A 23029-nucleotide genomic window follows, 5' to 3' on the forward strand; every position below is an offset into this window, starting at 1 on the left:
AATTTATTTCATAACACTCTAGTGTTTGAAATAACTTCCTTTTGGGATCTGACATGGTTTCATGTCACAGAAATCATTATTTTATAGTATTCTATACAGTACAGTGATAAAGGCAATATCAATTAGCACTGCATTATAAATGTATCACTTTATTTTAAGGTCTAATTCTCGCTATTAATTAACTATTAACTAAGATTTTTGCCTTAAACTCTTAATTACTGCTTAGTAAAGTAGTTTATGTATTGGAATAAGCAGAATATGTGCTTTTTAAGTACTAATGAATAGCCAATATGCACAACAAACTTGGTGTTCTTTATTGTATTTGGCAAACAAAGAAAAAGGTTAATCTAAAAACCTTTCTTGTTACAATTCAGATTTCGTGTGTGGATTTTATTGGTTCAGATTTTGGAATTCACTAGATATTGCCTCTCATAACGTCACAAAGTCTTGTTACACATCAATGCTATAATTAAATTGCTTTAATTAAACTGAAATTAAAGAAAGAGAGAGGTTAAAGTGAAGGTGTGGTAGAAATGGAATACAAACAGTATCTTTCTTATTTATTGCTGTAGTATTAGTACCGGTTTTATAAATGCAATGATGCCCATGATCACAGACAGACTTGTTATATGAGGGAAAATTAACCCTAAAAGGGGAGACATATCCTGGGGGATACAAGCATTTGAGAAGCAGTGAAACTGTAGGTTTTATTTCTTGGTTTCATTTTGAAATGGTGTTTGTTGTGAATATTTATATGAGGTGACTTTGTTTCTACATTCTTTGTTTAGCTCACAGGCAGCATGTAACCTGCATGGGCACCTGTAGTGGGAAATCTACTTACCGTCAAATAAACATTGATCTAGTTCACATATTTACACATGTTGGAGGGAACATATCTTTTTAAAAAGCTGTTGTTCAGCATTAGCTTATTAGGTTTACATTGCATTTTTATGAAATAAATGCTTGCACTTCTTGTAATCTGTCTCTAAATGTTTGTATCTCAGGGTTGGGGTATAAGTCAAGATATAAAAACATATATACAGATTGACAGCCTATAGTCAAGTTTCCATAATTGGTAACTGTTTTGTAGTAGAAGTGATATTGTGACAGAAAACGGCATCAAAAAAAAAATCATTAGAGTTTGGGTGTAACTCAGTGATTATTTTTGGTATAATGCCCAAACAAAAACTCACAGGAATCACAATTTTTTTGTGATATCAACTTAAAATTTGGAACATAACTTAGTTAGACATACAGCTTTGATTTTATAGCAATTTTAGACTGCAACATATTTTGTAAAATATTTATTTTTTTATTCTTTATCTTAACTGTAAACTTCTATAACATTTTTATACTTTCTTCTTTTTTTTTTATTTTTTTAAATCATTTCACTTCAGCAATAATCTGCTATTTTTCTTTAAAAAGAGACCAACCTTAGGTCTTTGTTTCAAGCATTCCTCAGCATTGAGAAATTACAACCATGTTGTAACAAGCATTGATAAACAATCTCTGTTTTCAGAGAATTTATATGAATTTAATATAACGAATTTATAGGGGGTTGTATCCTGGGGGGTACAAATATTAAAAAAAAAAAAAAAAAAAAATCAAATAATTGTATTATTTGAGTCCCAGTTAGATGGAAAATAGCAATAAATGAACTTTCTGATGTCTCTTTATGATTTTGTCCTGTTTAGGGCAAGCCACATTCAGCATGTTATGTTAAATAATTACAGACCTGGCTCCAGAATCAAATCACTGAGGTTGCTTCTGAAATTAGTTTTGGGGATTATCGAGCCTTTTTATTATATATAGTAGTCAACGTTTGTGGACCAGCAAAGGACCAGCAAAGGACCAGCATAAACCAGCTAAGGACCAGCTTAAACCAGCATCAAAACATACCTACCAGCATATGCTGTTTTTTTTTTCACCAGGGATGGGTTATACTTAATATACAGTTACATTTAAATATTAAAACTGTTATTTTATGTGCTTTTCATTTGTCAATTCATTATCCTGCCTAGGGCCCCACGATCCTATGGGCGGGCACTTCTATCCTGTGTTGTATAGACTTAAAGTGACAAAGAGAGAACATTTTACAGCAAAGGATATCTATCTATCTATCTATATGTATATGTATATGTATATGTGTATATATATATATATATATATATATATATATATATATATATATATATGTGTGTGTGTGTGTGTGTGTGTGTGTGTATATATATATATATAAAAATTTTTTTTTTTTTTTTTTTTTTTTTTTTTTTACAATTTCTATCAACTAAATGTGCAACCCGAAACCAAAATGTAAAACATTTGAATTTCGGGGTTGTACAGGACCTGTATATGATAAATCAAACATATTTAACTAGGCTAAATATTCCTGTAGTCTATATTAGATATTTAACAAGTTTTAAAGGGGTCATCGGATGCTAAGTTCACATTTTCATGTTGTTTGAACATTAATGTGTGTTGGCAGTGTATGTACAAATCTACCCTATAATGATAAAAATCCATGCAGTGGTTTTTAATTAATCTAAATAATATCCTCCTTTTCAAATCGAGCTGTTCTCAGATGCCTGTTGGTGTGTCCTGAGCAGTGCAGATCTCATTTGCATTTAAAGGAACAACCCCTTAGAATAAGATGATTTTTGCAGAGCTCATTTTGACAAGGTAAAAAGGGTGTTTTACAAAACCATTCAGAATTTTTAATCAAAGTATATTAGAGATTAGATTATTTTTATTAAGACCCTAAAGAATCATATCAACTTGTGGAAAATGGGCATCCGATGACCCCTTTAAGCTGTTTTTAACCTGTTACAATCTAAAAACATTTATAGGAAGTGCTAATTTGCTTTGCAAAGCATTTGACTTGACAATGGTGAGAGAAATCACTCCTTGATGAAAAGTGTTCTTTTTTTTTCTCAAAAAAAAAAAAAAAAAAAAAAACAGACTCAGTCTTACCTCTGTTTCTGTGAGAGACTCATCTCAGACTGAGAGTCCTTTCCTCGCTCCTCTGACATACTGCAGATAAACTGATCAACACTGGGATCTGTTTTGCTGAAGACGATCAGATGCTCATCGTGACCTGAACATGATAATGTGTCACTGAGATCATGATAGTTCAGAGGAATAAATCATAAAGAAAAATAACTAGTAGTCTGAGTTATCAAATAATTAATATAAAAAGCCATGGAATTGGTGTCACAATCTCTTTCAGATCACTCACAACACACGCCTTTATTTACATGCACATTACTATGCAGCAACTTTCGGAAAATTAAGAAGTTTAAAAGGACATTAGTTGTTGCTCGGGTTTATTGACCTCTCTATCCGGAAGGACTGATTTGATTTGACCACAAACTACTTTCGGCCTCGCGTCTGATTTTAAAATGGAAAAAGGGGAAATAAAACACAATTATTCTTAATGCTACTTTTTTACAAACTTGTAAAAATGTTTTAACATCCGTCGTCTTTAAACGGTTTCTTTTATTTTCTTTTAGTCTTTTAGTATCGCTCTGCTTCTCGGTCGTTTGTTACTTCGGCGACAGGTGTAAGTTAAAAAAATCACGCTTACATATAGCTATGAAATCCGTTCATCATCCTCCTAAATATCTGTAATCGTTAAAGTATTCAAACTTACTTGCAGTAGTATACAAGATATTGTGCTGTAGGAACAGAATCCAGAAGTCTTTTAAACACTTTAGATTTGTAATCGCTGTTAAACACCTGTGCGAACCTTCACGATTGATGTTTGTCACATGATACAACTCTATCTTGGAGAAAATCAAAGTCCAGTTACCAACAGATCTAGTGCATCAGCGCCACCAACTGGACAAGAATGTAATGCACAAACACACCTGCTTTCTCCTCCTTTCTAACGGCAGATCACAAAATAAAATAGTGCACTAGGACCACCTGCTGTTACTTCCAAAATAATCTAAGACAAACATAAATCTGAAAGGTAATACTTATTGCATGCCGTTCTGGAAATAATTATATTTATAATATGAAGTTTGAGTATATGGAACAAAACTCTGAATATATAAATAAATAAATAAATAAATAAATAAATAAATAAATAAACAAACTCGAACTAAATAAAATATATGGAATGAAACTCTGAATATATGAAATAAAAGTCTGATTATATAGAATAAAAGTCAGAATATATAGAATGAAAGTCAGAATATTTGTAATTAAAGTCTGAATATATAAAATGAATGTCTGAATATATGGAATGAAAGTCAGTTTATATATACAGAATGAAAGTCTGAATATATGGAATAAATGTCTGAATATATAAAATGAATGTCTGAATTTATGGAACAAAATTTGTAGCTATTGAAGGAAATCTGATGCACTAAGAATGTTGCAATAATGGAAATATGATCCTCAAGATGATGTGATGTAGACTCCAAACTACACTGTAAAAAAAAAAAAAAAAAAAAAAAAAAAAAAATATATATATATATATATATATATATATAAGTATGTATGTATATATGTATGTATGTATATATATGTATGTATATATGTGGAGAGTTCAGATGCAAAACCAGCTAAAAGCCATCTCGGTCAAAATTGAGATAATGATGCTGAGTGAATGCCCCTGACACATAGTATATGTCCATCAAATACTTTTACTTCAAACTCGCTAAATTCCAGCCTCAGCCCAATCAGAAGTACCGGTACTTACATAGAAACCTATACAAAGTAGCCAGAAACAAACGCTGATTTTAAAGAAATACGTCAGATGGATTTAGGGGCTTTTGCATCTGAACTCTTCATATATATATATATATATATATATATATATATATGTATATCAACTTGAAATTTTAAGTTACTTAATGTTAATTTAAGTGACAGCTGGAATATTTTAGTTGACTTATTTTTTATTATTATTATTTTTTTTAACAGTGTGTTTGTGTTGTTTGGAGTATGACCAGCTGCTGCAAAAAAGTCTTGTAGTTCAACAAAGTATTGGAAAATTTCTGGGAATGACATTTTAAATGAATCACAATTCAAAAGCATATTGCTCTGATAATGACGATAAAGCAATCTATACATTATTCAGTGAGAACTGTTTAATTTGCACTTAAACAATCTCAGACTTTTATTCCATATATTCAGAATTTCATTCTATATATTCAGACTTTCATTCCATATATTCTGATTTTCGTTCAATATATTCTGACTCTTTTATTCCATATATTCAGAATTTGATATACATATATATATATAGAGAGAGAGAGAGCTAAAATTAACATTTGTATCATTGTACAATCAAATATTCTGTTATAATTTATGTATTTTAAATCCTACATTTAAGGAAATATTAGAAATATCTCCTCAGGCTTGCTTAGTTGGGGACACTTTTTCTTCACATGATATTGTATTTTATTTGAACTGAACTGAGCTGGATGATGACATTATTGAATCCATTGATGAACTGCCTTTATCTGAAAATTGAGTGTTTACTGTTGCCCTTTTGCATTATTGATGCACTATTTCCTATTTAATACTGTACAGCCGCTTTGTCACAATTCTGTATTGTTAAAGGCGGTATATAAATAAAGGTGACTTGACTTGACATCAAAAGGTCCAAAATGATGTGCAAAATTCATTGTCTTTTTAAGCTGAATTTTATGCGTTTGTATGGTTTATTGTTATATTGAGAACTTTATCTCAGAACCTGTCAGATTCTAATATAGAAGAAAACTCGACATGTGAATTGTGTACTGCAGAAAAAAATGGAGGTCCAAGATACACACTCCTACTCCTGAAATACTTACAAGGAAAGTAATGGAACCTGTGATTTAAACCCCAAAACACTGGATTTAAAAAAAAAAAAAAAAAAAAAAAAAAAACTTTCCAAGAGTTACAAGAAAATATCATTCACATTATCACTGCCACAATCAACGAACGAGCAGACCAAACAAATGAAGCTGTTAAACACAACACGTTGCAACAGAGGGGCTTAAAAAATTGCTGGTCTTTTGTCATCAAGAAGTGGTAGATCTAAAAAAAAAAAAAGAACCACACACACTACAATGAAGCTGAGAGTGGAACAAATGCAAAAGAAAGTTGGTGAAATGGAGCAAAAGGTGAATGATGCTGATCGGTATACATTTGAAGTGTATCAAAAGTTAAAAGGTAACAGTACCCGTTCTTGTCTTAGGACAACTTTGATAAACTTTTTTGATCCACTTCAAATATTGACTACTGTAGTCATCAGAACAATCTTCCTCTTTAAGGATTAGCTGAAGAGTGGGAGGAAAACGTCAGAGTTAAGGTGAAAGAGATTTGCTGTGCAGCAGTTCCAAGCAGTGATGTTGAAGCAATCGTGGCAGCAGTGGATGTGGTTCATCACGTCAGCAGAATAGACAAGGCCAAGGCTAGTGATCATCAGATTTACTTCTAGATCAGCAAGTATAGTGCGTGACATCTTATGTTCCTACTAAGTGCACTTGGGACACGTTAACTTTTTACTCTGTTATTGTTCATATCAATTTAATTTTTTTTTTTATTACTGCCAGAGGTGTAAGAAACCAACTAAAAAGGAAACCTTTATTTTTGTATTGTCAAAGCAAAGGTGCAGACTTTTTTTTTATTCAAGAGCCTCATGCTTGTAAAGTTGATGTGACTTTTTGGAGTCAGTGGGGGAATGATGTTTGGTTCTCATTTGGCACTAACCAAACTGCAGGGGTAGTTATATTAAAAGGTAAATTCAAAGGACACATTCACAGTAAGCAACAGATACTGAAGGAAGATGGATCATTCTACATGTTAGTATTGATTTCTCCCAGTTTATTATAGTTATTCATGCCACAAATAATAAGCAGAATAATCATTTATTTTTAACAATTGAGAATAAAATAAACCAACTGAGTTCCAAATTTCTCTGTACAGTGATTATTTGGGGTGGGGACTTTAATACAGTTATGGATGAAGAAATAGACCAATGGCCACCTAAAAATAATGGAAAAAAACATGTGCATTAAAAAATATATGTGCAAGAACAAACCACTTAGATATCTGGAGATATACTTACCCACATCAAAGGATGTATACCTGGACTAATGATCTGACTAAACAGTCTCGTACTGATTTTTGCAAATAGTGCTGATGATGTTGAATTAGCCGAAATTGAAGCTTCAGTAGATTATAAGGCTGTAATGATTCAAATCAACAAAGATGGTCCTAAAACAAGCTATTGTAAATTAAATAAATCCTTATTAGAGAATGACTGGTTTAAAAATAAAGCCATTGAAATTATAGGGAAATATCCTCTTGCAAAAACTGGAGCAAGACATTCAGCATCATTATTCAGAAGGGTAATTCAGCAGGTTCATTTATCTCTATATATCACCATTAGTCAAAGGAAGAGTACTTTAAATGAGCTTTTCTTTAAACATAGTTTTGTTGTGTTTTGAATTGTAGATAAAAACATATGTGTCAGCAGTTAATATCCTTAATTGCATTTTCATATTCACATACATCATTCTTAAGTATTCTAAATTGAAAAGACTTTGTGTTAGAAGTCAAATAAGACCAATTTTTAGTAAGCCTATATATAATGTTGTTATACAGTTTAGATGTGCGTTATTTTAGTAACTCATAATTGAGTCTGTTTTGCTTTATGTACGGTTAATGTTTTTCCCAGAATGCCTGCATATACCAGTTGAAGGCCGTGTGTTGTTTCTTTGTGTGCTTGCATGGCTGATTGTGTGAAAATGTTGATTGTAGTTATTGTGTTAGTATACTGATGTGTGTGTGTTGTCTTTTTTTTTTTTTTAACATTGTTCTTCTTGATATCTTAAAGGGTTTTGAGATATCTTGCCAAAGGACTGCAGTTGAAAATTAGCTGGCTAACACTGGCACATTTACAGAAATGTTGATTAATGCACGTTTAAAAACAAAAACAAAAAAACAAGACTACAAAATGAGCAAATTTCATCAACATCAAAATATTTACAGATAGATAAATTAAACCTGTTGCTCTTTTAATTTGTTGCAGTTGTTATAACATCGTAGGTCACATGATAACATCAACATGGTGGATGATATCTAGATCACATTCATACTTAAGATTTGGCTGCACAGTACAGTCGTGGCCAAAAGTTTTGAGAATGACACAAATATTAGTTTTCACAAAGTTTGCTGCTGAACTGCTTTTAGATCTTTGTTTCAGTTGTTTCTGTGATGTACTGAAATATAATTACAAGCACTTCATACGTTTCAAAGGCTTTTATCGACAATTACATGACATTTATGCAAAGAGTCAGTATTTGCAGTGTTGGCCCTTCTTTTTCAGGACCTCTGCAATTCGACTCGTCATGCTCTCAATCAACTTCTGGGCCAAATCCTGACTGATAGCAACCCATTCTTTCAAAATCATTTCTTGGAGTTTGTCAGAATTAGTGGGTTTTTGTTTGTCCACCCGCCTCTTGAGGATTGACCACAAGTTCTCAATAGGATTAAGATCTGGGGAGTTTCCAGGCCATGGACCCAAAATTTCAAAGTTTTGGTCCCCGAGCCACTTAGTTATCACTTTTGCCTTATGGCACGGTGCTCCATCGTGCTGGAAAATGCATTGTTCTTCACCAAACTGTTGTTGGATTGTTGGAAGAAGTTGCTGTTGGAGGGTGTTTTGGTACCATTCTTTATTCATGGCTGTGTTTTTGGGCAAAATTGTGAGTGAGCCCACTCCCTTGGATGAGAAGCAACCCCACACAGGACTGATGGTAGCGCTCACCTTTTCTTCTCCGGACAAGCCTTTTTCCAGATGCCCCAAACAATCGGAAAGAGGCTTCATCGGAGAATATGACTTTGCCCCAGTCCTCAGCAGTCCATTCGCCATACTTTTTGCAGAAGATCAATCTGTCCCTGATGTTTTTTTGGAGAGAAGTGGCTTCTTTGCTGCCCTTCTTGACACCAGGCCATCTTCCAAAAGTCTTCGCCTCACTGTGCGTGCAGATGCGCTCACACCTGCCTGCTGCCATTCCTGAGCAAGCTCTGCACTGGTGGCACTCCGATCCCGCAGCTGAATCCTCTTTAGGAGGCGCTTGCTGGACTTTCTTGGACGCCCTGAAGCCTTCTTAACAAGAATTGAACCTCTTTCCTTGAAGTTCTTGATGATCCTATAAATTGTTGATTTAGGTGCAATCTTAGTAGCCACAATATCCTTGCCTGTGAAGCCATTTTTATGCAACGCAATGATGGCTGCACGCGTTTCTTTGCAGGTCACCATGGTTAACAATGGAAGAACAATGATTTCGAGCATCACCCTCCTTTTAACATGTCAAGTCTGCCATTCTAACCCAATCAGCCTGACATAATGATCTCCAGCCTTGTGCTCGTCAACATTCTCACCTGAGTTAACAAGACGATTACTGAAATGATCTCAGCAGGTCCCTTAATGACAGCAATGAAATGCAGTGGAAAGTTTTTTTTGGGATTAAGTTAATTTTCATGGCAAAGAAGGACTATGCAATTCATCTAATCAGTCTTCATAACATTCTGGAGTATATGCAAATTGCTATTATAAAAACTTTTGGCCACGACTGTACATACTCTAAGTGCTCGTTAAATAAGTACTTATTGAAATAAAGTAGGTACTCACTGAGTATGCGGTTTTGGACGCAGCCAAAGTTTGAAGCACTTCTCCTGCCCTTTTTTTTTTTTTTTTTTTTTTTTTTTTTTGAATTAACAACAGAACAATATAGAGACATAAAAAATATTGAAATAATGAAAACAAAGATTTTCATCTAACAAAATAAATAAAAGCAAACATTCATACATTAATTATCTTTAGCACCTTTATGATGGTTCTGTATTGAAATTAGAACCATTAAAATCTTTAGGTCAGTAGAAAACAGTCTACAAATTAGTACAGTAGACATGTATTTCACTATATGGTATTTATCAAATAAGAACTTTGATTATATTATCCATCTCTAATAAACCAGTAACACAAGACCAATGTATCAGTTATCATAACAAACTTGTAAAACAGATCAAAAATAAAAATGAAACTTGTGTCCAAAATAATTTTGACTCCTTACAAAAATCACATGATGATGGATATACTTCTTTAAAATTACTAATAAAGTCATTACTTGATTAATATCAATGAATTATTTTAAAGTTATTTTTAAATTTCAGAGTTTAGGAACAAAAAGAAAGTGATAATCATGTTTATAATTCATGGCAGCATTAGGAAAAAAAAAAAAAAAAAAAAAAAAAAAAAAATATATATATATATATATATATATATATACATACATTCATACATACATACATACTGTATGTTCCTATTTGTTCTGTGTTTCTGCCATGGGATTGACATTAGAGATGTCGCAATTCTCAATATAATATTGAACCGTTCGGTACGACCTCCACGGTTTAATACGCGCTTGTGAATTGTGGTTTTTCGGTTTTGCATTTAAATAACATCCTTGTTTTATTTCTCTCGGAATTTGCTGTATGTGTGCCGGCAATTTCACGTGCTGAGATAAGGAAACGCTTGTATTTGAAAAAGCAACACATGCAGAGCATCTTCCATTCTAATGACATGCAATGATAAGCCTTTCTAAACCTGTTGTACAACAAGAGTTATAAAAAAAAGAAATAAAAAAAAACATTATAACTTGTTTTTAATTCTCAACATCAGTCGAGTGATTGAAATAACTTCCTTGTGTGATCTGATGTGGATTCTTATCACAAAATCAGGCAGACGATAAATTCTATACTCATTCACGTCAATTAGCATTGGCTTATGAAAATACACAAGATGTCTTGAACACAGATAAACCATATATTATTGTAGACGAGTGTTTATTGTCCTTAGATTTCATCATTCAAAACGTTTAATATTATATCTTTTTATCCAGTCATAGACTCACAGAGCCATGCCTTTATCCACATTAGAGAAGCTGGAACAGAATGTAATCAGTGCTACTTCTTTGAAGCATATGTGGATTTACTGCACGAGGGCGCCCTCTAGCGTACAGTATGAATGAAACCCATTCTATTTTGTGTAAAAATCGAAAAAATAAAACCTCTCTCAAAAGAAAAAAATTGCAGACATATACTAAACCATGCTTTTTTCAATGTACAGAGGTTTAAGCGAGTATTTTGTTAATTTGTTGCAAAAAAAAAAAAAAAAAAAAAAAAACACATTGAATTGGTAAGATATCAGAACCGAACCGAAAACCGTGGCTAAAAACCGAGGTACGTATTGGACTGTGGACTAACTGTATTGTTGCATCCCTAATTGACATCCCGTGGTAACTAGAAATTCACCAGCTCCAGTCTGGATCCAGAACACTTAAGAAGAGATGATGCCAACCCCACAGAGGACTTCAGATGATGCCATCCCTAAAACAACATACTATGGGATTATTTTTGTGCCAATAAGAATGAACGTAACTTTATAAAACTGAACGTAACTTTCCAAGAAACGATCAAAAATATGCCACTGCAAAAGAAGAAAAACACAATGAAAATGAAAAAATGAACTCAGTCGCACGAATTTAACATGCTCTTCAAATATGCTTCATTCTTTGTTAATGATTTTCAAAGAATCGTTTTCGCAAATCATGGATTCTGAATGCGTTGCCACAGCTTTCGCTTACGCTTCGCAAATTTTCGTTTGCTGTTTTGGCACAAACCTCTCGTGGGGGCGGGCTTAACAGCGATCTACTCTGATTGGCTAATAAGCTTTTGATGGACAGTTGCTCTCTGACCTGGAAGCACGGACGGTGACGTCAGTGGCGCACATATTGGAAAGTTGTTGCGGTGTGCAATACGTCGTGCTTTGTTTATATTAAGTATTAATATTATTAGTATTTCACCGACGGTCGTCTCTTAGTTTCTAAAGATGAGCTCCCAAGAGAGACACAAAGCAGCATCATCTTCCACCTCAGCTTGTCCCTCAGGGCAGCTTGAAGTAAGTTCGTGTTGCTAAAGTAACGTTAATCAATAACATCGATAAAAGTTTTATTCATGTACAGTGTGCAACAGTTCTGATAGTTTCTATAAACAAAGCACGACGTATTGCACCAATGACGTCACCGTCCGTGCTTCCAGGTCAGAGAGCAACTGTCCATCAAAAGCTCATTAGCCAATCAGAGTAGATCGCTGTTAAGCCCGCCCCCACGAGAGGTTTGTGCCAAAACAGCAAACGAAAATTTGCGAAGCGTAAGCGAAAGTTGTGGCAACGCATTTAGAATCCATGATTCGCGAAAATGATTCTTTGAAAATCATTAACAAAGAATGAAGCATATTTGAAGAGCATGTTAAATTCGTGCGACTGAGTTCATTTTTTCATTTTCATTGTGTTTTTCTTTTTTGCAGTGGCATATTTTTGATCGTTTCTTGGAAAGTTACGTTCAGTTTTATAAAGTTACGTTCATTCTTATTGGCATAAAAATAATCCCATAACATACAGCCGTACCGAATTCTGCTACTAATTTATGGTGTTCTTTGTCTGTTTGATTATATCATTAATTGATATTTACCATACATCCCTGACATATGTACATCAACTAGACATAGTCACCAATAGTAAACTACTACTACATATATTGTAAAAATGTTAATTTGGTGTAAAGTTGCTTTGCAACGATGTGTATCATGAAAAGCGCTATACAAATAAATTTGAATTGAATCTATTCATCTATAATTACAATGAATTTTAAATTTGAAAGTGCTAGTTCCATGGTTTCAAGGAAAAGCATTACTGAGCGATTCTGATTAAACACCTTAACCATTGCGATCAGGTTCTCAACATTGGCTACAATGCACAATACTGTAAAAACATGTTGTAAAAACACAATGCTCTTTACAGAGTGCTGACAAAAATATACACAGGAATGTTTGAAAGCCACTGCCTATCAACGAGAACCACATTGACCCAGTATTTGGCATTACTGGTACTGCAGAAAGGCTGGAATCATACATTAAAATAAATCACAATCACTAGGTAGCTGATTATCTATTGGCATTTACTGCAAACATTTGAGTGGAAATTTGATGGACTAAACATCATCATTTAAAATGTCAAACCTTAGTATTTCTAAACAAAGCACTTTCTGCTACTAACATGTTTCAGAAAGAATAAAACACTTCATTCTCATCTAAAGGAAAACACAAGAACATTTTTTTTTAGCATTTTCCAGATTTTCCATTACATTTTATATTTCTCTCATTTCCCATGCATTTTCCAGGACTACAAAATCAGTAATTCATTTTCAAGCTTTTCCAGGGAGCATGGGAACCCTATATAAATGTATTTTTATATATAAAAGCAAAAAAAATGATTAACCTACAGAGCTCTTTTGGAGGTTTTGATGACTGCCAATAATCTAATGAGACACTCGTCAATTTCTTGAATTTCTGAAGCTCAAACTCCTCCATCTCCTCCGTTGATGTCAACAACACAAAGGCCAAAGCAGACCACTGGGCAGGTGAAAGTTCCTTTGCTAAGGTGGGTCTGAATGTCTTTCACCAGAGTTTGGTCGTTCAGTTCATTCAGACAGTAGAACAGATTGATGGATCTCTCTGGAGACAGATTAGCTTCAAATTTATGCTTGATGTACTGAGCTATTTCATTTTTGCTCTGGTCATTTCCATTTTGCTGTGTCAACAGACCCTGTAAGAGTCGCTGATTGGACTGGAGTGACAAACCGAGGAGGAATCGAAGGAAAAGATCCAGATGTCCATTATCACTCTCTAGTGCCTTGTCCACTGCAGTCTTGGGCAAATCAATGATGGTGTCACTTTTGTTTTCCTGTTCTGTAGACTCATGAACAAATATACTTCTCTTCTTTATGTCTAGAAACAGATGAGCATAAAGGGCTGCAATAAACTCTTGAATGCTCAAGTGAACGAAGCAGTACATTGTACCAAGAATGATCCCTGTTTCATCCTTAAAGATCTGGGTACACATGCCTGAATACACTGATGCCTTATAGACGTCAATACCACAGGCTTCCAGGTCTGATTCATAGAAGATTACATTGTTTCTTTCCAGCTGATGAAATGCCAGTTTCCCCAGTGAAAATATGCCATCTTTATCCCAGGAAACATCTGGTGTATATTCTCCATCATACTTTTGTCTGCTCTGCAGGATCTGAAATCTGAGAAAGTGTGCATACATTTGCATCAGAGTCTTAGGAGTGTCTTCAATATTTGATTCCTGCAGTTTTTTGGAGGCATCATCAGCCTGATTATTTCCCACAACGTTATTTCTTTTTGCCTCTAAAATGTTCTGGAGAACAGTGGCTGAAATCCAGCAGAAGACTGGGATGTGGCGTATGATAAAGAGACTCCTTGATTTTTTAACATGAGCAATGATTCCACTGGCCAGATTCTCATCCATGAATCTTTTTCTGAAGTACTCCTCCTTTTGTGCATCATTGAATCCTAGTATCTCTGTCAGCCAATCCATACAGTCAGGAGGAATCTTACTGGCAGCTGCTTGTCTGGTGGTGATCCAGATGAGAGCAGAAGGAAGCAGATTTCCCTTGATAAAGTTCGTTAGGAGAACATCCAGAGATGATGGTGAAGACACATCACGCAATGTCTCATTTTCCTTAAAGTTTAAAGGAAGACGAAATTCATCCAGTCCATCAAGAATGAACAGAATTTTTTGGTTCCTTCTTGTAAGGTTCAGTCCTTTTGTCTCTGAGAATAATTGAGTTATAAGGTCCATCAAGCTTAGTTTTTCTTGATCCTTTAAGTTCATCTCTCTGAATGGAAGAGGAAATATGAAGCTGATATCTTGATTTTCTTTTCCTTCGGCCCAATCCAGAACAAACTTCTGTACAGAGACTGATTTTCCAATGCCAGCAACTCCTTTTGTCAGTACAGTTCTGATCTGCTTGTCTTGTTCAGGTGCTTCAAACAAATTTTTGCATTCAACCTGTATTTCTTGTGATTCATGACGTCTGGAAGCAACTTCAATCTGTCTTACCTCATGTTCAGTATTGACCCGTTCACTACAACCCTGAGTGATATAGAGATCTGTGTAGATGTTATTCAGAAGTGCAGAGTCACCTTGCTTTGCAATTCCTTCAAAAACACATTGATACTTCTTTAAGCTACATTTTAGCTGATGAATGAAGAACAGCTCATCTAAACACAGGTTAAAAAAAAAACTGATTTTATTTATTTATTTATTTATTATTTTTTTACTGTTCTCTTCAATACAAGTATAAGTGACAATGTGACCGATATTCATGAGTCTCTTACCTACTAGAGTATCAGCAGCTTCATCTTGCTTCATCTCTCTCAGGAAGTAGAGTGTGAGATCAAGAGCTGCTTCTTTGATACTGCATCTGTTCTCATTAAAATCCTTCACAAAGTATTTCAAGTCTTCTTTTTGTAATATTTTCTTCAACTTTTCCAGCTAACTCTTCAGAAATGTGATTATTTTGCTTTCAAGGAAAAATAATTTTTTCCTTTCTACTTTTTTATATATTTCTAAAAGAAAACATAAATGATCAAGATAAATCTGAAATCAAATTTCTACTGAATATTCTTGCAAGCGTTCATTAATTTGTTTGTTATAAATGTAAACATTATTAAAAATGTGTTTTCCTACCTGGAAGATCCACAGGAGATTGTCTTTGAAATTCTTGTAGTTCCTGTGAGTCTGGACGTCTGAATCTAATGTCTCATACTGAACCCTATTAGTGAATAAAATGAAGTACTGCATTTTCAGAGAAACTATTAGAGAAATAGTTTGCAAAGATTTTTTTAACAAAGAAAGCAATAGCTGTTTGAGTTCACACTGTTACAGTATAGGATCTATTTAAGTATAAATCTAGGTAAATATTAGGTCTCTCATCGTAATATTTTTTTTTTGGCCTGTAAGCAAACACAGGGCTAGTGAATTAATAATATATACTACATTGTCAATGGGTATTTTCACATGCTATGCAGCAGTAATGTTAGTGCACCAAAAGAGAGAGAATTTGAATTTGAAAACAACTTTATTTACAAATATCCATCTTACATTACTTTACAAATAACACATCACAATTTATGTTAACCAGCCATTTTAGAAACAAAAAAATAATTCTTCTTCATCAATTTTACACAGAACATCATTACTACACCATTTCGATTCAAAAGTAGAAAGGTCACTCATAACTTTGTAAAACCTGAAGTCGATTGAAATTCTTGCCTTAAGTAAGGCTCTAAAGACAACAACAACATTGTCATTGTCTTTCTGCTCTATTTTGCATTTCCTACTTAAGTAGATTGCTAATTTTGCCTGCCCAAGTATAAAATTCAATAACTGAAATTTAACACGTTTCTTTTGTGCATATTTAAAACCAAAAATAAAAGTTTCAGGGAAAAAACACTCATCAAAACCATTGCACATTCCTTCTATCATTGTAAACAGTGGTTTAAGCCGGACACATTGCATAAAAGCATGAAATACAGTCTCTTTCTGAGAACAAAAAGGACAACCTGAGTCATTTTTTGAATCTAAAATTGAAACAAATGAATTTACTGCAATAGCCCCATGCAGGATTCTCCACTGCAAATCTCCAGTTCTTTTTGATAATGGTGGCTTGTACAATACTCTCCATTCAGGTCTTACATTATCTCCCAGTTTCAACACAGAACGCCAAGGGGTATCAACTCTTTTATCAAGTGCTTTCCTATTAAGAACAAACACACACATTTTGTATAAATCTTTCCCTGTACAAGAAAAAAAATCAACAGATGAAAACTTTTCTTTTTGAAAATAAAACCCTGAACACTCTTCGAAATTTGGTTGAATTACCAAACAAGGAAAAGGGTCTTCACTGTCAGGGACACTGACCCCTAAAAAAAAGTCTTCCAACATACTTTTCTCATCATCTGAAAGTGCTTGTTTTAACCTGGTTAAAAACTGAGAAATCAAACGCTCAGATCTAAAACCAAGTTTCTCAGTAACAGCTTCTACATTCTCAAAATAGGGCCCAGTTAAAGACAATAAATGACTTAAAACCAAAACCCCTGAATTTTGTAGTATCCTGCTGAGACCTGGCAAAAAAGTAGATGAAGAAATATCCAGTCTTGCCTTCAAAATCAAAGGTTCATGCAGTAACCAATAAATAGAATGAAAATTCTCAGTCTTTTGAATAAAAAACAAACTCCAAATCTTAAAAAGACGCTGATAGAAAAGGGACAGTTTAGTAGAATCCAAGCACTTTGGGTCCATTAAAAAAAAGAGTTTTGTCCATTCCGAGGTTTCCAACAGTCCTTAACAACATGCAACTGATTTTCCTCCAGCTTGCATTTATTGGTCCATCCAAGAGTCTTTGTAAGAACTGTAACCGAAACGCTGCAATCCTACTCTGTAGGTGTATCAATCCTTGTCCTCCTTCCTCTTTTGGTAAAAACAAAACACTCTGTGGAACCCAATGAAGTTTGTCCCAAAAAAAGCCAACAAAAATTGCCTGAATCTCAGCGACTAATTTCACAGGGGGATCAACACAAGCCAGTTTATGCCATAGAAGTGAGGCAACTAAATTGTTTACAATGAGTGTTCTTCCCCTATAAGACACATTTGGTAAAAGCCACTTCCATTTGTCTAACCGCCCTTTAACTTTTTGAAGAACTCCATCCCAATTTTTTTGTAAGACATTATCGTCTCCCTAAAAAAACCCCAAGATATTTCAAACCCCACCTGTTCCAACACAACCCCTCAGGAAGAGTTGGTTTCCCCTCTTTCCAATCCCCTAATAAAAAGGCTTCACTTTTTCTCCAATTCACTTTCGCTGAAGACCACTTTCCAAAATCCTCTATTAATTTAGTTAAAACATTTATATCATTTTGCTTATTAACCATTATTATAAGATCATCAGCATAAGCAGATAAACAAACATTAACATTATGCAGTGGTAATCTAAAACCATCCAGCTTCTTCCGAATTGCTTGGAGAAGTGGTTCAATTGCTAGAGAATACAACATTCCTGACAATGAACAACCTTGTCTTATACCTCTACTGACCTTGAATGGAGCACATAAGCCACCATTAATTTTAAGTATGCTCTCAATGTCACTATACAGAATTTTGACCATATTTAAAAAATTTTCATTAAAGCCAAAAGCATCTAAAACATTCCATAAATAACCGTGTTCGACTCGGTCAAAAGCTTTTTCTTGGTCTAATGACAACAAACCACAGTCAATACCAAATAAATTAGAAACCTGTATAATATCTCTAATTAAAGAGATGTTATCAAAAATGGACCTACTAGGTACACAATATGATTGATCTGGATGAATCACCTGCCCCATTACCTTGGTCAACCTGTTAGCTAGAGTCTTTGAAAGTAACTTGTAGTCACTGCACAGAAGTGATACCGGCCTCCAGTTCTTAATCTCAGTTAGGTCTCCCTTTTTTGGAAGGAGAGTGATGACCGCCCTTCGGCAGCTCAGCGGCAGCCCACCCTTTAGCAAGCTGTCGTTGAACACCTCCAGCAGGTCACCTCCTATCTCCGGCCACAGGACTTTCAGGAAGTCCACTGGAAGTCCATCTACACCCGGGGCTTTTCCACACTCCATATCTTGGAGTGCCTTATAAAGCTCTCCCAGAGTTAGGCTACATTCCAGCTCTTTATTAGACTCTTCTGAGATTTTTGGTAGATCTTCTAGGAAAAAGGATTTTCCTCTATATTCCGGCTCAAGTTCACTTCCAAACAGCAACTGATAAAACCGCACTGCCACTTCACGTATTTGTCTGGGATTAAAAAGCAATGTGCCATCCTCAGCACGCAAGGCGTGAATCAAACGTTTTTGACCATTTTTTTTCTCATGACCAAAGAAATATTTGGTAGGTGCGTCCATCTGATCAATATTTAAAAAACGAGAGCGAACTAATGCTCCTTGTACTTTATGTTCTAAAAGCTCCTTAAGTTCAGCCTTCTTCTTTAAATAAGTTTCTAAAAATTTACTATCGCCTGAGGTTTGAGTCAACTTTTGTAATTCTATTAATTGCTTTTCAAGCATTTCTACAGAATGATTTAATTCCTTAGTGACATTCTGAGTATACTGTTGCGTAAATTGTTTTATCTGCACTTTGCCATAGTCCCACCACTGTTGTATGGATCTAAAAGAAGACTTGTATTGAAGTGCCAATAAGCACTCTTAGTTTTAACTGAATTTAAAATAAATTTGCAACTTACCATACTGTGATCAGAAAAGGACAAAGGTGTGATAAAACACTTGTCAAACATATTCAAATGATGTTTAAACACATAAAATCTATCTAACCTTGCCAACGATACATAATTATCTCGTGTGTGAGCCCACGTGTATTGTCTTACATTTCCATTCATAGCTCTCCAAACATCACAAAAATCATATTTTTCCATTAAGTGAATTAAAACCTTACGTGAAGCCATATGAGGTTCAACATGATTTCTATCTATATCCAACTCAGTACAGTTAAAATCACCACCCACAAATAAAACTTCCTCAGTACTGCAATCTCTTAAAGCTGAACACAAAATGTCAAAAAACAAAAGCCTATCTAATGGTGCAGTAGGAGTATAGACACAAATAAAAATAAACACAACATTTTCATAAACAGCTCTGACCTTTAACAATTTACCTTTCACTATTTCATTTACATCATATGTTACTGGCTTAAAATTGTTGCTAAATAAAAGAGCAACACCACCACTCACATTTGAGAAATGACTTAACACCACTAAACCCTTAAACTCTTTCACCCAGTCAATCATATTGTCCATACTACTATGAGTTTCTTGCAAAAAAGCAATGTCTATATTCTTTTGTTCCATTGCTTCAAAAATCTGTGCTCTTTTTTTAGAATTATTCGCACCATTAACATTCATAGATGCAATGTGTATTCTATTCATAAAAACAACAAGAAAGAAGAAAAGAAAAAAGCATGATTCGCCATACATACTGAAAGAGAGGGAATTCTTTTCTCTTATACATCATCATTAATTAAGGTGCTATTTACATTTCTCACTATTTTCTTTAGCCTATACACTTCTTTGTTAGTGAAAGAATCTCTGGCCATCAGAAGTTTTGCTTGTTCGACAAATTGCCTCAAATCAGGAAAATATTCCTGTACTTTTACACCTCTTTTATTTTTTGTCGACCTGAGGAACAACTTTATGTCCTCAAGGCCATAACTGCGAGTGGTGAATTCTCCTTGTGACAAAGTCACACTACTCTCTGATGAATCACTATCACTCTCTGTGTCTATCATGTTCTCATTTTGGTCAACTCCTGTCCTACTTACTTTAGCTTCTAAAGACTTACTCTTCATTTTCCTCTTTTGAGGAGTCTTGAAACATAACTGCTCTTGTTCCAGCTCTAACTGTGCTTCCATATCCATTTCACAATTTTGACTCCCTTCCCCTCTTCTTATTCTTTCTCCTTCTAAAGGAGGGACCAAAGTGTCAGCAACTCTTGCACCAATGTTTCCAGGTAGAACATCAGAGTTAACCCCGGCATTCTCAGTCTGAGAAAAACCTGACTGTGTTTCAGCTTCTACAGTGCTGTCCACCGCCTTCTTCATCACAGCTGAGACTACTGCCTTGATCTCCACCTCAGACTCTTTTCTGTTTTCACCTGTTTCACCCTTACTTCTGTCTCCTTCCTCATTATTTTTATTTGGGCAATTCCGAACTAAATGCCCTGTATGTCCACATCCAAGACACTTAACTTTTCCTGTAGAAACGAAAATAGCATAGCTAAAATCGTCAATTTGAAAGTTTAGTGTTAAATCTAGATCAGCGTCATCTGGAATAATCATATACACGAACCGCCTGAAAGAAACAATGTGTTTCAGTAACGGTGATTGGCTACTGATTGGAATTTTCTTTATCGGGGATACTAGTTTTCCATAACGTGTCAAAGCTTGTGTTAGGATCTCGTCACTGACAAATGGTGGTACATTGGAAAGGGTGACTTTTTTAGCTGGCAGAGAAAGTGGAAGAACCTAAATAAATTCCCCATCGACAACAATTCCTCTTTCTACTAACTCATTTGCCTTATCTACGCTATCTAGAAAGACCACAATTGCGTTGTTCATTCTAGACGCGGATAAAACACTAGAAAGTCCAACTACTTCTCCCACTGCCAAACAACATGCCTCGACACTCACCGCAGACGCCACTTTAACTGCGTGACGCCTCGTGAGTGAACTCAGCCCCTGCGCTCTCTGGGCCGACATGCTTCCTAAAACGGACAGCACTCGGCCCTAGAAAGCGCTTCACTCACACAGCTCTACCCCACGCTCACGCCGCTCCACGCACCTGCACTCGCACTCGCACTCGCACTCGCACCGAGAGAGAGAGAGAGAGAGAGAGAGAGAGAGAGAGAGAGAGAGAGAGAGAGAGAGAGAGAGAGAACAATATTACACAATGTACTTCAGTCTAATTTATATAATGTTGTAAATGGTAATTAATATACATTAATTATATATTAAAATGAATATAGCTGTGCATTTGCTCTTCTATGCCTATAAATGTTTGGTTACATTATCTGCTCTATTTTCCATGGTGAATTTATTCCTTGTAATTGCTGCCTGTATAATTGTATTATTGGAAAGAAGCTCCAGACAGAGTTCAATAAAAGTCACCATATGCTGTGTGTAGTGATTCATTTTTTTATTCAGTCAACATCTATCACAAGAACCACAGTAACGAAATTAGTTGACATAATGCTATAATGCCATACCTTTTGGTAGATGATGTTTTTTTCTCACTGAAGTTCGGTGGATCAGCATCTTTTGACCAGTCACTCTTCACAGACACAGAGCTGGACACATGTGAGCCTGATCTTACACTAATGACACAAAGAACAGAGAAAAACTATAGGAGATACATTTGATCTCATATGAAGAGATTTTATGTGCCAAATGGGAGTTTGTTTAGTCCAGTTTAACAAAAACTAATTCACTAACTCATCAGGCCGGGTATAAAGGAATCATCTAACAGTCAAGTGAAGTGCTGCTTTCTCATCCTGCACAATTTCTACTTCACTAAAAAACAAAACTGGCTCAAAAAACTGTTATAGTGCAACCATATTAAAACCGTTGAGTAAACAAGCTCTGTTGACTCCACTGAAGTCAACAGACAGAAGAGAAAATACTAAAATAAAAACAACATCTTGTATCTATAGCAGTGGATATAATGAACAATGAACTGTGTACAGTGAATGAGTCTGAGTAAGAGACAAAAATCTTTTAAATTTCCCTCTAAAAATATCCACAAATTTACACTGTAAGAGTTTTGATATGTTAACAGTACAGATAATTCTAGCAACATACAAACATGGTGTTCTTTTCTTTGCACAAATGTGGTTGTTTGAAGACAGTATCTTGGAGAAGCTAAATTTCATTCATGACAATTGACATGGAAACAGTGAGAAAAAGACTCCATTATTGATGGGGTTTTATTTTACCTCTGTTTCTGTGAGAGACTCATCTCAGACTGTATTTATATATACATAATAATTACACACAGTACACACACATATATTAGGCAAACTTAAACTTTTATTTTGTATGTGATTAATCGCGATTAATCGTTGACAGCCCTAGTATCTCAAATGTATTCGTGATCATATAGCTTTCAAGAAATGTGAGTTTGCCGTTAGCCATGAGAGATTCTTTTTTTTTTTTTTTTCTTGTTTTTGTCTACATATTTTTCTTCATTACATGTCTTGTTTGGTCTAATTTCGTATCATTGCATGTTAAAAATAATGTACTTTGTTATGCAGACGCAAAATATGAAAATGCAGTCTTATTCAGGCTAGCATTTTATAAATATTTATAAAATATTATATATTGAGCTTATTTTACTTAACCTATTTTGTACTTAATTACTAATTACCTTAATTATTTAATTCATAAATTAGTAATTAAAACAGATTTTATTTTTTTAAAAGCGACATTTTGATGAACAACAAGTGGCATCAGTCCATTAGATCATTTTAAAACATCAAATAGCCTTCAATTTGTAAGTTATAA

At 34.6% G+C, this 23029-nt stretch overlaps 1 protein-coding gene across 1 annotated transcript in view; it reads right to left on the reverse strand.

Moving 5' to 3' along the window:
* Positions 1-22493, reverse strand: part of LOC127161636 (protein NLRC3) — a 63180-nt gene extending 40687 nt beyond the window's left edge. The window contains exons 1-5 of the mRNA XM_051104363.1: positions 22462-22493; positions 21736-21843; positions 15620-15704; positions 15268-15498; positions 13344-15150 (exon numbers count right to left, since the gene is read on the reverse strand). Of these exons, the coding sequence (XP_050960320.1) occupies positions 13418-15150; positions 15268-15301 (1767 nt within the window). The 5' untranslated portion in view covers positions 15302-15498; positions 15620-15704; positions 21736-21843; positions 22462-22493 and the 3' untranslated portion in view covers positions 13344-13417. The remainder of the gene's footprint in view (positions 1-13343; positions 15151-15267; positions 15499-15619; positions 15705-21735; positions 21844-22461) is intronic.
* Positions 22494-23029: the final 536 nt, after the last annotated feature.

Source organism: Labeo rohita, unplaced genomic scaffold (genome assembly GCF_022985175.1).
Source record: "Labeo rohita strain BAU-BD-2019 unplaced genomic scaffold, IGBB_LRoh.1.0 scaffold_70, whole genome shotgun sequence".
Classification (NCBI taxonomy): domain Eukaryota; kingdom Metazoa; phylum Chordata; class Actinopteri; order Cypriniformes; family Cyprinidae; genus Labeo; species Labeo rohita.